The following is a 14,964-nucleotide window of genomic DNA, read 5'->3' on the forward strand; positions in this document are numbered from 1 at the left end:
CCAGTTTTATAACTTTCTGCATACCTAGGGTTCCCAGGTTTGGGGCTTTCATGGACCATTAATATTTTAAACTATATTTTAGGGGTTAGAATAGGACTGCAATATTCTATTTTAAGAAGTTTGGAGACTTCTAAGCCTCCAAATTAGCATCATTTTATTACTGAAAAGCATTTTAGCATGCGGACACATACACACGCACAGGCCCAGACACACACATGCAAAGCCACACTAAAAATTAGTAGCTGCACAGAGCAAGGAGTTGTGCTTGGCACTGCCGTTCACAGTGAATGCTTGTCTGCACGCGCACAGGGAATTCCCAGACTACGGTCACATGGTGTTGCAAAATGGCCTGTTGGGAAGGCCATTGTGGAGCTTAGAAAACCTTCCTCCATGAAACAAAACAAAGCTATAATTTTAAAACTGATGGCTAGATCTCAGCAGAGAGGGTAGAGCTAGCATAACTCCCACTTATTTATTCACTCATTTACTTATTTTTGGATATGAGACAACGGAGTTTCCAGGAATTTAATGATTTCCTTAAATAATATGCAAGCTCTTGCAGAGCCAAAACTAGAAGTGAATTATCCTAATAGCTATTTCAGCTGCTTATTCACCGCCAGAGACAATGATGCTGTATTATCATTTTAACAACATTATTAGTGGAATATTGGAGGAAGGCCGTTTTGGAAACATCACTGTTTATAGAAATCATTTTAGGGAAAAGTATTTGTGGCAAAACTGAGAGATGCAAACATCGCTACCGACACTGACATGCACCCTTCTACACATTGTGTCTCTCTCAACCATCTGGGCAGGGAATCATAATGTGATTCTCAGGGGCAGATCTCTATCTCCCAGAAAGGGATACTCACTTGATCTTGCATATGGGGCATTTATAAATCTTTGTGTTCAGCAGTCAACATCAGACTGAAACTGTGTCACAGACACGTGGTCAGGGAACAGTGACTGGTGTAATCCTAACTGGAGCCCTGTTTACTCTTCCTTTGCCTTAGCATCCTTCCTCTGCTGTCAGGACAGCTGTCACATGGAAAGATTGTTTAAGTCTAGAACCCTGAGAAAAACAAGAGTGTGCAGCTACATACACCGGCAAGATTCAAATATAATATCTTTTCCAGAGGGATGGTAATCAGTGTATCAAGCTGGGAAAACTCCAAACTGAGGAACAAATGATTAAATTGACCACAGAGTTTTTAAGACCCTAAAAGATGAATGAATCTGTTCATAATTGTTTCCAATTTATAATCATGGGCCCAGTCTCTCTAGTAGCTATTAGGATAGATAGATACACATGTGTGTAGGTATATCTATATAATATATATCTGTATATGGCTATGAGCATTGGATAGTATAATGACTATTTTACATACATGTTATATACAGCATTACTTCTAAGATAAAGGTCATAATGCAAAGGAGTAGGAGATCAATTTCAGGAAGAGTATCTATGCATATGAAAAGTGGCAACATACCTGAGAACTTCAATTTTCTTTTCCATCTTCCAAGGTTTGCACTTAACAGTAGCAATCATTTGTCTCTTCTCATCTAATTCTGCTTTCAGTCTTTCCAATTCTTCTTCATCAATCTCTTCCTCTTCTTCTCTTTAAAAGAAAAAAGCAAAACAAAAGTTTAACGTCTGCTTAACTTTCAGACTTAAGAAAGACTAATATTACATACTCATTTTTTTGTTTTTTTGTTTTTTTTTAAATTTGGCTGGTTATAGTCAATGCTAAACCTATAAGCACAAGGACCCATATCTGAAAACTGATGCAGGATTATCGGAACTATTACTTTTTAAACAATAATGTTTATTGTGTTAGTTACCTTTCTCTCATTGCTGAGAAAAAACACCTGACACCCAAAGTTAAAGGAGGAAAGGTTTGTTTAGCTCAGTTTGTGGAGGTTTCAGTCTGTAATCAGCTGGCTCCAAGGAAGGGTGGTGTGGAACAGGGGCAACAGTTCAAGGCAGCAGAAGACAGTAAAAGCAATCAGAGCAAAAAGAGAGGGAGCAAGCCCCTTTTATTCCCTTATATTGTATGCAGCTTCTCCACCACAGGGTGGGTGTAGCCCCCACACCATCTCCTAGCCCTCCTTTTGCACAGGCTCAGGATGTTTACAAAGTGAGCACCCTGATCCCCTGCTGAGTCACTTAGTCAAACTTCTAAACTTATCAAGTTAACACAATGAAAAACATCCTAGAGCAGTAAGGGCATGCCCTCTACGCAGCAGGATATAGAACTGCTGAGTTACTTAATTAAGCTTCTAGACTTCTCAAGGTGACACAGTGTATCAACTATAACATTTACATTGTTAGATGTTGAAACTAAAATGTTCTTTTATGTCCATAGCCTCAAGCTGTCAGAACTACAAACTCTATGGAAAGAATAGTTATAGATCTATCAAGATATTTCTTTCTCCTCTGTGTTTCCTAGTGCATCTTCCCTTCCCAAGTCTACATTTCATTTAGCTTTATTTTTCAATAATATTAATAAATTAGAGGCTAAGATGTCTTTGAAGTACCCTTAAAATTTTTCAATTAGCCTTGTCTCAAGAGAAAATGAGAAAAATTTAAGTGGGAAAAAGTATCTATCTCTCAAAGGTAACCTAATCTGTTAATTAAATATAAAACATCAATTGATAAAATTCAAGTTGAAATATACTGGTATGGAAGCAAATTCTTTGAAGAGAGCTTCAAAGGAATTTAGTTTATCACTGAGCAAAGAAAATGTATCTTTTCTGTGTTCCTAGTATTAAAAAAATATAGTATAAGGTCCAGAACTCAAAAAAAAATTTTTTTAACCTTGAGCAGCATGATTTCAAATGGAGTATTATGTTCTATTTCTACAATACTATATTATAGAAATCAATTTTTTAAATAATAGATTATTTCTGTTTTTAAGCTGTTGCCTCAGTCCTAAACACCATTTTATATGTAATATTGTGATGTTGGAGCTGGGATGCTGTAAGTTACATTTTTGCTTTATTAACTGGATCAATTTTATATTCAGACAACAGAGGCTACAAAGATGAAACTGAGTCTTTCCTGTGGCTTCATATCTTCTTCTTGACTGCTTATATCTACTTTTGGTTTGCTTAGGGAGGGCAAGACACTTCCTCCTAAGCAGCAGTTTTTCACTGCAGGATCTGTAAGGCTTTCCCACAGTTTCCTGTGCGTCTACTTTGCCACTTCTAACAACACCAGCAGAAACAACTTCATCACCATCACCACAAGGAAGAGTGTCTCTGAATTTCAGCTCCCTGGGTTTCTCCTCTACACTCAGTCTGCGACTGGTAACTGCTTCCTACAGATACTATTATCCTTATTAAGCTATTTTTTACCTTTCAGTAGCCTAATTAGTAAGTATTTTATTCATGACTCCTCATCATTCTTATGTTAAATTCTTTCTGTCCAATTAGCTCTTGAAATTTCTCTCCTCCCTAGACCTTAACTATTCAATGTTACTCAGAAACAGGTTTTGTTGCTCATCAAGCTCATGACCCAACAAAGATAGAAATATGCTAAAAGCCATTTAAATGATTAGACATAAGAGGAACTATCTATTGTTTTACAATTTGCCTGGAAGATGACTCTGCAACTGCTTTCTTTTGCTACCAATCCAAAGTTTTTAATCATCCCATTACTGAAAAAACGATTATGTTAACCTTTGAAAATAGCATCTCCTATTGATAGCTTGTATAAGACACAATTCTGCAAAGAGTAATTTCTGATGTTAATTTGGTGTTCATTATATAAAATCCTATGTTGTTCTATAACCATGGCATAAGATATTTGAGAATTTTTCTTACTAAGTCTATTTTCAGTTTGTTTCTTTTATAATTTGCTAATCAGAAATATTATATTACCTAATTATCTTAGAGAAAAATATGTTTCAATCAAAATAATTGAGATTGTTTCCAGGTACATGCAGACAAAAATCCAAACTATACAAATGACTGTACTGTAGAAAACTAGCCTAAAAATGGGAAAAGAAAACAGATGCAAAGAGTATCAAGAAAATGGAGTGAGAGGCTGGGTATTTAGCTCAGTGGCAAAATGCCTGCCTGGCAAGCACAAGGTCATGAGTTCGATTCCTGGTACCAGAAGAAAAACAAAACAAAAAAAAAAAGAAAAGAAAAAAGAAAATGGAGTGAGTCAGAAATATTTTTTCCAAACTTTAATTACTTAATGATTGGATATTTTAAGGCATTAACTTGCCAACTAAAATAATTTGAGATATCTGCATGTCCACTCCTTGAAGCTTTACATTATGGAGCTTCCATTAAGAATCATATCTAAATTAAAATCTCATTTAATTTAGCACCATAAAAGAAGAATGAATTAGCTATTCCATGTATGGATTAACCATGGTACCAAAGCTTATTTCTTTGCATTGCAACTTTTACAAAGCATTTACCAGAAACCTTTTCAACCCTGATTACAGACTTTATATGCCTAGCCTATCCACATTCTATGATTTCTTTAAAATTTACAGGAGATCCTCAGTTACTTTTTTTCTTGTTATCCCTGTGAGAGTAGTTTTTGCTTCTCTGAGACTCCAACCACTCTGTTTATATTTCGCCTCTGGTCAGTATATGCTACCTTATTTCATGATAACTTTGTTTAAGTGGCCTCTGTCTTACTGCATTATGAACTTGTAGAGCTGGATAAATATTTATTTAATAAATATTATATGTGTGGAATGCTCATTTTGAACCCAGTACTCAAATTAAAGTATGCTAACATATAACAATCTCCTTCAAGATTACCAAGACATGGAAATCCACTTATTCCTACACTAAATGATCTCAGCATGAGTTTTTGTTTGTTCATTTGGTTTTGCTTTGTTTTGTTTTTGTTCTTAGTTTGGTTTTGGGAGGTTTTTGCCTGTGTTTCATTTTGTTAGCAGTATTGAATTAAGCCTGGGCCTTATATATGCTTGCCAAGTTCTCCACCACTAAGTTATATCCTCAACCATGAAACTACTATATTTTTAAAAATAATTATTCGTATCTCTCAGGAGGATCCACTGTCTTTCAAGGCAAAATGGTGGATGGACATTTTACCTTCAAATATGTATATAATTGAAATATTAATCTCTATAACATTAGAGAAACTGCTTTTCTAGGAACCACTCCAAGGAAGAATTAATTATATTAAAAAGATAGATCCTACATATGTTTCATCTTGTAAAATTTAGGGCTAATCTGTGCAAGACTTTCTATTTTAAATTTGATTAAACAACAGTTGTTAGGAAAAAGAAGGTGTAACATGCTGAACTTCTTACTACTATGAATATCTTATTCATTCACTTAAAACTAGATCAAGAAAAGTCTGTAATATTATTAGAAATATACAAAATGTTAACAATATTTTTAACTGCATCCAAAGATATAGTTAGCATTGCAATCTTTTTTAGTTGTTTTTGTCTTTAAATGTTTTGTCAGTGCAACAGAAATTCCCTGAGATGTTGCTTAAACATTTCAGTTAAAAGGGGGGGATATTAAAGTCTCAGAAGGGATATTATTTTGGATAAAAAAAATAAAGACAGGTAGAAAGCAAACAAAGAAAATTTTAACTAAAAATAAGTGTACTTTTAAGAAGATTACAACTCCAATTATCCAAGATTAGTCACACAGTGTTCCCTAGGTTTGTTTATACAGCTAACAGGATATACAATGTAACAGTGTATACAATTAACAGGATAATTTTCAAATATTTAAATCAACCATAGTATTTTAATATTCCCTAGGTTTGTTTATGCTTCTTTTCTTCTAACCCCATCACACCCAAAACCTCTTAAGAATACTGTTAGTTGATAAAAATAAAGGCCACAAATCTGATCTTAAAAGGAATCAGGGTGCTGGGGATTTAGCTCAGAGGCAAAGCGCCTGCCTGGCAAGAGCAAGGTCGTGAGTTCGGTTCCCGGTACCGGAGAAAAACCAAAAAAAAAAAAAACAAAAAAGGGAATCAGGGGCCAGGGATATAGTTTAGTGGCATAAGCACCTGTATGGCAAGCACAAAGTCCTGAGTTTGATTCCCGATACCAAAGAAAATAATTAAAAGGATTAAGTTGAGAACACTCAAAAATATTTTTATGCAAATTATCTTAGATTATCAATCAAAAATAATTTATTGGGACCCATGTCCCCCACCTGGAAAATGGGCCATTATGTTTCTGTGGATAAGCCATCCTTTTCCTTGTAAACCAAGACCAAGATGCAGCTTCCTACAATTTCACAAATTCCATAACCAAAAATGTAAATATTCACACCTCCAAATTGTAGCATGTGTCTTTCCCCTGAAGGCTTACACTGTTTCTTTGAGCATGTACTTTTAAATTTCTACCTAGTAAATCCCTTTATGCCTCTTAGAAAAAGAATAGCACTAATCATCAGAATATTGCTTAGGACTTAAAATTGTGTTACATTTTCTTATTGCAAAGAAAGGGCTTCTTTAAAAAGTACAAAGAAAAAGAATCAGAGTCAAAATTTAAAGCAAATGATGTTTTAATATTCAACAATGACAGAGATGGACCTTTGAGAGAAGGAAGAAGCAAAGGAATACAAGGAGAAGGAAAGAAACAAGGGAAATTTAAATATATATATATTTGGACTTTTATTAGTACAAGTCTGCATGCAAAATGATTGCATTCACAGTCAAGGACCGGTACATGTACACAGCACATTTCGACTCCCATCTTCCCCCCATCTTTCCACTCTCTTTTTATTTTCCCAGCAGCAGATTTGTTTATTTATAAGACTTAAAATTTAAATAAACTAAAATATAAAGTACTTATACTTCAAAAGGAACATCATCTATTAATGCTAATCTTCTCTACCCACAAACTTTTTATTTGCTTGCTTTTAATAACAATTTTTTTTTTTTTCTTTTTTTTGGTGCTGGGAATCAAACTCACGACCTTGCACTTGCCAGGCAGGCACTTGTGCCACTGAGCTATATCCCTGGCCCTTAATAACAATTTTTTAATGAAGAGTATTATAATAGAGCTACTGAATTCTGGAGTGTGTCATCTTAGAAAGACAGCTGATAAAGTCCCTCATCGTTTAAAGCCTGAGGGTGTTTGGATTTCACTCCTGTTGGGGACTCACATGGCCCTATTACCTTCCAACAGCAGAAGAGGTTGGCTGTTCCCTTTCCAAGGGACCTAGATTTTCTATTACTAGGTGTGTCTTATAGTCACACCTTTCTCTCCTGTCGCCTGCAAATTTCTAGTGCTCCAAAATTTTCTTCCTTGATTTTTACTAAGTAGCACATAACATATTAGTGTATATAAAGTAATCACTCAGCAAAACATTCAGCTGAAAGATACTGGGCCATATTAAAAATGAAATAATTCCAATCCTCTATAACAGAGACCAGTGCATGTTTTCTAAAGATCAAAATGGTTAATATTTTAGGCTTTGAGTGCTACAAATAACTGTGTCCCACTTTCTTTGTTTCTTTTATGAATAACCCTCTAAAGCTATAAAATACATTCCTCTTTCTTGGACAAGATTTAGCTAAAGCTATAGCCAGGCCCCAGTCTAAAAGGTGAAATGATTAGGCTCATTCTTTCCAGGTTTCCTCCTAACCTTCAATAACAGTGTATACAATTAATAGGATAATTTTCAAATATTTAAATCAACTATAGTATTTTAATAACGTGTCAGTTTAAATCTTCCACAACAGAATCTGTCATAAGCCATTTTTAGTTTGTATTCAGGTTGAAATTCCCTTGTAGTTATTAAAATATATCTAGTTAAGTGCAATAAAATGGTAGGTTCAGTGTAAGCCTGTCTTTCTGAGATTAGTTTTAATTACTGATGTTAAGGTAAACAAATGCCTAAAAGGAGTGATCTTCTCAGAGTCAAGTAACTGCAATATACAGTGCTCTCAGTTATATATCAGGACTAACTTACGCTCCTCTTCTCAGCCGCCTCCTCCTTTCCTTCTCTCTTGCTTTTCTTGTTTCTTCATCCTCTGGCTCAGGTTCTGGGTCATCCTCGTGGATAACATCTCTGGTCCTCTTCCTCTTCGGTCTCAGGCTTTCTCTTCTGGGTAGCTTATCTTCTTCTTCACCTAAACACAGCAGTTGGATATTCAGTGAGCAACATCAGAAAGCGTTCTCTTCCTTTCTTCCACTCCCACATTTATTCCTGTTTTTGAGCAATTAGCATCACACATGAGACCACAATCTCACAATTCTCCATGGTGCAATAAGTTACACCGTTACATATACATCATTCTACTTGAATAAGTATTACATATACTACTCGAATGAATTATTTAGATTATCATTTTCATTGTGGTTCATCTACTCAAACATGTGAATAGGAACTCCTAAATTTTATTAATCCTTACAATTCTGTCTTCATTTATTTGTACAACAAGATGGCTTGGAGTCTAGTATCATGCCACAATTTCTAAGTCATTCAAATCAGGTCTAGGTTCAGAGGTTTCTAACACGTAATGGATGAGTGATAATGTGCAATGTGTTAATTACTACTTCTACCTTAGAACAAAGGATGAGACACCAGAAAGTGCGACAAACTAGAATAGTTTTAGAGAAATATATTCAGCCCAGGAAGTCTCTCCCAATTCAAATAATCTATATTAATTCTATTAATAATAACATTATAATTTATTTATTTATTTATAAGATGGGAGTCTCACCATGTTGTCAAGCCTGGGCTCAAACAATCCTCCTGAATAACTGAGTCTACCCATACATACCATCACACCTAGTTTATCTTCATTCTTCACTCCAAATATTTCTTTCCTCTTTTTTTCTGAGATATTTCCTATCTCTTCATTTAAAAAACCATCAGTAGTATACACATTTACTTGATTCACTGGTAAATTCCACCCAACATTGAAAGAAGAATTAACACCAATCTTTCTGAAACCCTTCAATAAAATTGAAGAAAAAGGAACACTTCCAAATTCATTATGGTGTATGCTTTAAGCAATTCATAAAGTTTTAAATTTGTAAACATTTTATTATAGTAAAAGGTACTCCTCTTCCAAGACAGTCTTTAGTTGTGTTGCCATGGTTGCCTTGATGTTCTGAATCAGTTCAAAACCTTTATGTCTCATGATCATCTTGACTCCAGAGAAGAGCCAGAGGTTGCATGGTGCCAGATCTGGTGAACAAGGTGGGTAAGGACACAGAGTGATATTTTTCAAGCCTGCCTTTCCATTGGATGGCATGCAGCAGCAGCATTCACTAAATTTTTTATCATACCTCGTAAAGACACTAATGACAAAGGACTTCCACTACTGCTTCAGAAAGTGGCAAGAAAGATAGGGAGCGTGAGGAAGGATTAATGCCAAAGTGACTTTTACTGTAAAAAAATTCTTTTTTAAACTTAAACACTCACTGCATATTTTAATTAAACATCATACATGAGGCCAGCATTTTCCTGGTACCAGAGACAGACAAAGATACTGTAAGAAAAAGAAACTACTGGTCCAGCATGAATGAATACAGACACAAAAACTCTCAACAAAATACTGTACTGGCAAACCAAATTCAACAGCATGTTAAAGCTATTATACTCCATGACCAGGGGGACTTTCCCTGGAATACCAGGTTGATTCCACACAGAGAAGTCAAATAATGTGATATACTACATTAACAGAATGAACATATGACCATATCAATATCATATCAGTAGATGTAGAAACAAACATGTAACAGGATTGAACACACTTCCATCTTTCAACAAACTAAGGATAGCGGAAAATTACCTCAACATACTAAAGACCATATGGGAAAACTAACAATATACTGAACAGTGAAAAACAAAAACTAAAAGCTTTTTGTCTAAGAATAGGAGCTAGGCGAAGATACCCACTCACTTTTTTAACATAGTACTGAAAGTCCTAGCCAGAGCAATTAGGCAAAGAAAAGAAAAAAAGCATCAAAAATTAGAAATGAAAAATAAGATACCAGTCTGCAGATGACACGAATTTGTATATAGAAAACCCTGAATTATCCATAAAAATCTGTTAGAATAAATCATTCAGGAAAATTGGAGAATACACAATCAACATACAAGAAATGACTGCATTTTTATAAACTAACAATGTATAATTTGAAAATGAAATTAATAAAATAATTCAATTTACAATCCCAGAAAAAGAATAAAGTGTTTAGTAATAAATTTAACCAATGACATAAAGTACTTGTACACTGAAAATTAAAAAATGGTGACAAAAATTAATTAAAGATGACACAAATACATGAAGAAATATTATAATCATATATCATATTTATGGATTAAAAGGTTTAATATTATTAAAAGTACAAATAAAAAATTGACACACTTCCAAACAAAATTTCAATGACACTTTTTAGTGAAATTGAGAAAAGAAATCCTAAAATTCATATCAAATGACAACAGATGCCAAGTAGACAAACAATCTCAATAAAGAATCAGAAAATCTAGGTGTGGTTTCACACTTCTGTAATCTGAGCACTCCGGGAGGCTCAGGCAGGAGGATCACAAATTCAAATCCAGCCTGGGCAACTTAGTGACTTAACAGGACCCTGTCTCAAAATAAAAAATAAAAAATTGGCAGAGGGTATAGCTCAGTAGAAAGAACACAGGTTCAGCCTTCATATCGGGAAAAAATAACAAAGATGGAAACATCATAAAAATGAAAACAGATAACTGGGACCTCAAACTACAAGCTTCTGTATAACAAAGGAAATAACCAATAGGATAAAAAAGCAACCTACAGAATGGGATTAAATATCTGCAAGCCATATAGCTAATAAGGGATTAATGTCCTAAATGCATAAGAAACTCCTAAGATTAAACAGTGAAATAAACATAATAGTAATAGCACATTCTTAAAAATAGGTAGACTTCCTGAGTGGGATATTTTCTAAAGACATACATTTGACCAACAGGTGTATGAAGAGATGCTCAACTAAGCTAATCATGGGGGAAATGCAAATCAAACCACAATGAGATATTAGCTCATACTTGTTTGATGACTATGATCAAAAATACAATAAAGAATGGCAAGGATGTTAAGAAATTGGAATTGATGCTGTGGGAAATATATGACTGAGCAGTCTCTATGGAAAACACTATTGTAGTTTTTCAAAAAATTAAAAATAGAACTACCATATGACCCACACAATCCCAGTCTGAGACACTTATCCAAAATGATTGATATTGGGATCTTGAAGAGACATTGTCACTTTTGTTGCAGCACTATTTAAAATGGCCAAGATATGGAAACAACCTAAATGTCCTGCAACAGCTGAATGAGCAAAGGAAATATGGAGTATACAAACAATGAAATAGTCAGCGTTGAAAATACATGAAATCTTGCCTCACATCACAATATGGATGAACACTGAGGATATAAAAGTGAAATAAATAACAGAAGGACAAATACTGCACTTATGTGAGGTAGCTACATTATTCAAACTTAGCTGAGCATCGTGGGGCACATCTGTAATCCCAGCATTTGGGAAACTGAAGCAAGAAGATAGCCATGGTTTCAAGGCCAGTCAGGGCTACATAGTGAGTTCAAGGTCAACCTGAACTGCATAGTAAGATTTTGTCAAAAAAAAACAACAACAAAAAAATGAAACTTAGAAGCAGAAAGTAGAATGTGTTTCCAAGGCCCAGGAAGAGAAGGAAATAGGCAGTTTTTGATTAGCAGACAAATAATTGTAATTACCCAAGAAACTTAGGGCCAGTCATCTGTATCCTTGTGTTCCACATCCATGGATTCAACAGATCTCAGATGGAAAATATTTAGGGGAAAATTGTGTCCTTACTGAATGTGTACAGACTTTTTAATCTTGTCATTATTTCATAAGTAGCATACCTCAACCACTGTTTTCAGAGTGTCTACACTGCATTAAGTATTATAAGTCATGTATAGAAGATTTAAAGGAAAAGGAGGATGTTCAGAGTTTTGTGAAAATATTGCACCATTTTATTTAAGGAACCTGAGTAGCTGAAGCTTTTGGTAGCCACTAGGAACCTAGAATCAATCACTTATAATTCTGTAATATACAAATAGAAAATGTTGAAGAGGATAGGACTCATGTTATATGTTCTTATCACAAAAAGAAGTAAAGATATTGAAAACACCCTGAGCCAATTTGACCTAATCAGCATTTACAGAATACAGTACCCAACAAATGCAGAGCACACTCTCAGGATCCATTAAATATTCACCAGAATAAATCTTATCCTGGGCCATCAACAAGTGTCAATACTTTTTAAAGTGCTGGCATCACACAAGAAGGTTGACATTACCTCAAACACAGTGGAATTAAATTTCAAACCAGCCTTTAAGAGTTTCTAAAGGGGAGTTACGAAGGTATGAGGGGTACCTAGACAAAATTTTGCTTAAAACTATTTTAAAAAACAAAGACTAACTTATTAAAGCTGTTGCATTGTTTTACCATGGATGAAATATGTATCATTAAAATCATTATCATTTAGAAACAAAAGCAGTCTTTAAAATCTGAACTAGTTTACAAATATTCAAATTCTAAACAGTATTTTGAAGTCAGCTACTAAATCCAAACTTGTGTACAATGCTACCTTGGATTCAATTCTCTATTCAAGTCATAGCACAAAGAACTGTGAGACATTCTGGGCTGCCTTCATTCAGGGGGCACCGAACAATAGAAACAATTGGCATTGTAAGCATTCCCTGGCTGCTGCTCAGCGCTCTGGTTATTAAATTGAGAGTGTCAGTGTTTCTCTAAGTGAACTCTTCCTTAGATGCTGCTCTTTCTTTCATTTTTGGTAAAATCAAAGCTTTTGCTCATATAATGGTCTTTCTCATGCTCCCATCCATGAATGGCCTGGGTGCTAGAAAGATGTCAGACTTTGTGCTCTTGAGCTGCGCCTACACAAAGTAAAAAAATCAGAGCAATTCAGATAAAATGCTCATAAATTCAAAACAAATAGACATGTTCTTTTATTTTAATTGAACCACCTGGTCAGTTCAGTCAAAATAGCCAATCTGTTCTAATGTATAGATTCGGTCTTAAAGGGAAATTTTTTAGAGCCAAAAGTTTTTCCAGGAAAAATAGAGGAGAGAGATGAAAAAGCAAATAGTCATGGACTATGGACTATCATCTACTTATCATGTACAACATATACACTGGGAGAAGGTATGTGTGTGCCAGTTGAACAGAACCTAGAGCAAGGATTCTGCTTGCTGAATTTGGGCTCTTTAACAAGAACACCAAAAGACAGTCACACACAGTCCTGTGCCTATGTGTGGGCTACTCCTGTGCTTCTATGTGGGCAAAGCCTGAAGATGACAGAAGAATTCCCTACACTCACTGATATCCACAGAAAACCTGTTCTGAGTGGGCACATCCTTGCTTACTTGAGCTTTCCTCAGTATCATCTTCTTTTTCCTCTACTTGGATTTGCACTGTTGAAGAAAGAAAAAACATAGCAATTATTTAAATATCCATGTAATTGTTAGCAATTTTTTTTACTTTTATTACATTCATCAGAATGTTTTTGTGCAGCTAATAAAAACATTTTTCAGTAAATTTGTCAAAATGAACATTATTTATTAACAATATACAGTTGCAGCGTCTTCTACAAATGCGGTGTGAAGATTTCTGTTTCACTGCCTTCAGAGATTTGCAGATTAGCAATAAGCCTATCAACTTAATTCAAAATAACTTCAGTGGAAATAAACTCTGTATTACAGTAGGGATATTGGGGTTTGTTGGTCATTTCATTTTATGAGAAATTAAATTGTTAATAATATTATACCCACATGCCCAAACCAATTAGGTTATTATAACCAAATTAGCTACTTAAAAATAGAGAATAATTCATTCCAACCAACTTTACCATGTATCAAAAAGTCTTTCTGAAATGCTTAAAGTCTTATTTTTTCTGTTTTAATTATTCCTATAGGTATTGTATTGAACTAGCCTAAGTTTCCCAGTATGTGATGCACCTATAGTTCCATGTAAGACAACACTTTTGCTTCTTTTCAAATCCACATTCACAAAACGTATTTTTAAAGTTTTCCTTCATTTTTATAAAGGGATATAAAGATTTTAGTTAAAAAATTAATGACACAATCATATGGAAAAATATTAATTTGCAGGGTTTTTTCCCTAAAGTCAGTTTAGGGTTCACTGATCACAGTTTAGAAAACCAGCCAGAAAAAAAAAAAGAAAACCAGCCAGAGACAGAGCTTTATAATTTGCCTTCGGAAAAATGAGTATGGTGTCCCTTAGGAACCAAAATCCAGTAACTTCATATAATAGATAATTTTACATTTTTATTTAAGATAAAATGGCACAAATCCAATAGTCAAAGACGACAAACAACGTTTCTGAGAATGGATGAAACAACCTCTCATTTTGTTTCTGCTATCGCACTATCAAGGCTCTTATTCAGAACTTTGACAAGCACACTGAAAAGGCAACATAAGCCAAGTATATAAATTCCATTCACAAAGCAGATTATTGTGAAAAGCACTTTTTGCTTTACACAGAATCTGCATAAAAATTTTTAGAATATGCAAAAATGTTATCACTTAACATCAGCCTTGGAATATAAAAATAAATATTCTTTTGTTCAGAATGTACTTTTGCCTTCCATTGCTACGTGTAACTAGATTTGCACAAGACGAAGTTGTTTATGTCACTACTGAGAGCTTGCATTAATAAGGCAAGCATTTCTAAGAAGACATTCTTCTCTCTATAATAATTGGTCATGGTCTCATATTTGCAATTAATGCTGCCAGCAAGCTTCTTCAATAAAAGAATTCCCTAGGAAGGCATTTTAATGATGCAAGATTAGCGTTGGAGCAGGGTCCTCTCCGTATTGTACAGAAACAGTTAAGGACAAGCAGCAAGTGCTGACCCACAGCCTGTGTTGCAACACACCTATCCAAAGCAAAACCAAAATAATTAATGTGAG

The 14,964-nt window shown here is 34.5% G+C and overlaps 1 protein-coding gene across 1 annotated transcript in view; it reads right to left on the reverse strand.

The window, feature by feature from the left end:
* The window catches only part of Tmc1 (transmembrane channel-like 1), a 101,645-nt gene extending 87,002 nt beyond the window's left edge, over window positions 1–14,643 (reverse strand). The window contains exons 1-4 of the mRNA XM_005388743.1: window positions 14,631–14,643; window positions 13,400–13,447; window positions 7,939–8,098; window positions 1,491–1,619 (exon numbers count right to left, since the gene is read on the reverse strand). Coding sequence (XP_005388800.1) covers window positions 1,491–1,619; window positions 7,939–8,098; window positions 13,400–13,447; window positions 14,631–14,643 — 350 coding nt within the window. The remainder of the gene's footprint in view (window positions 1–1,490; window positions 1,620–7,938; window positions 8,099–13,399; window positions 13,448–14,630) is intronic.
* Window positions 14,644–14,964: the final 321 nt, after the last annotated feature.

Source organism: Chinchilla lanigera, unplaced genomic scaffold (genome assembly GCF_000276665.1).
Source record: "Chinchilla lanigera isolate Chin_1 unplaced genomic scaffold, ChiLan1.0 scaffold00033, whole genome shotgun sequence".
Taxonomy (NCBI): domain Eukaryota; kingdom Metazoa; phylum Chordata; class Mammalia; order Rodentia; family Chinchillidae; genus Chinchilla; species Chinchilla lanigera.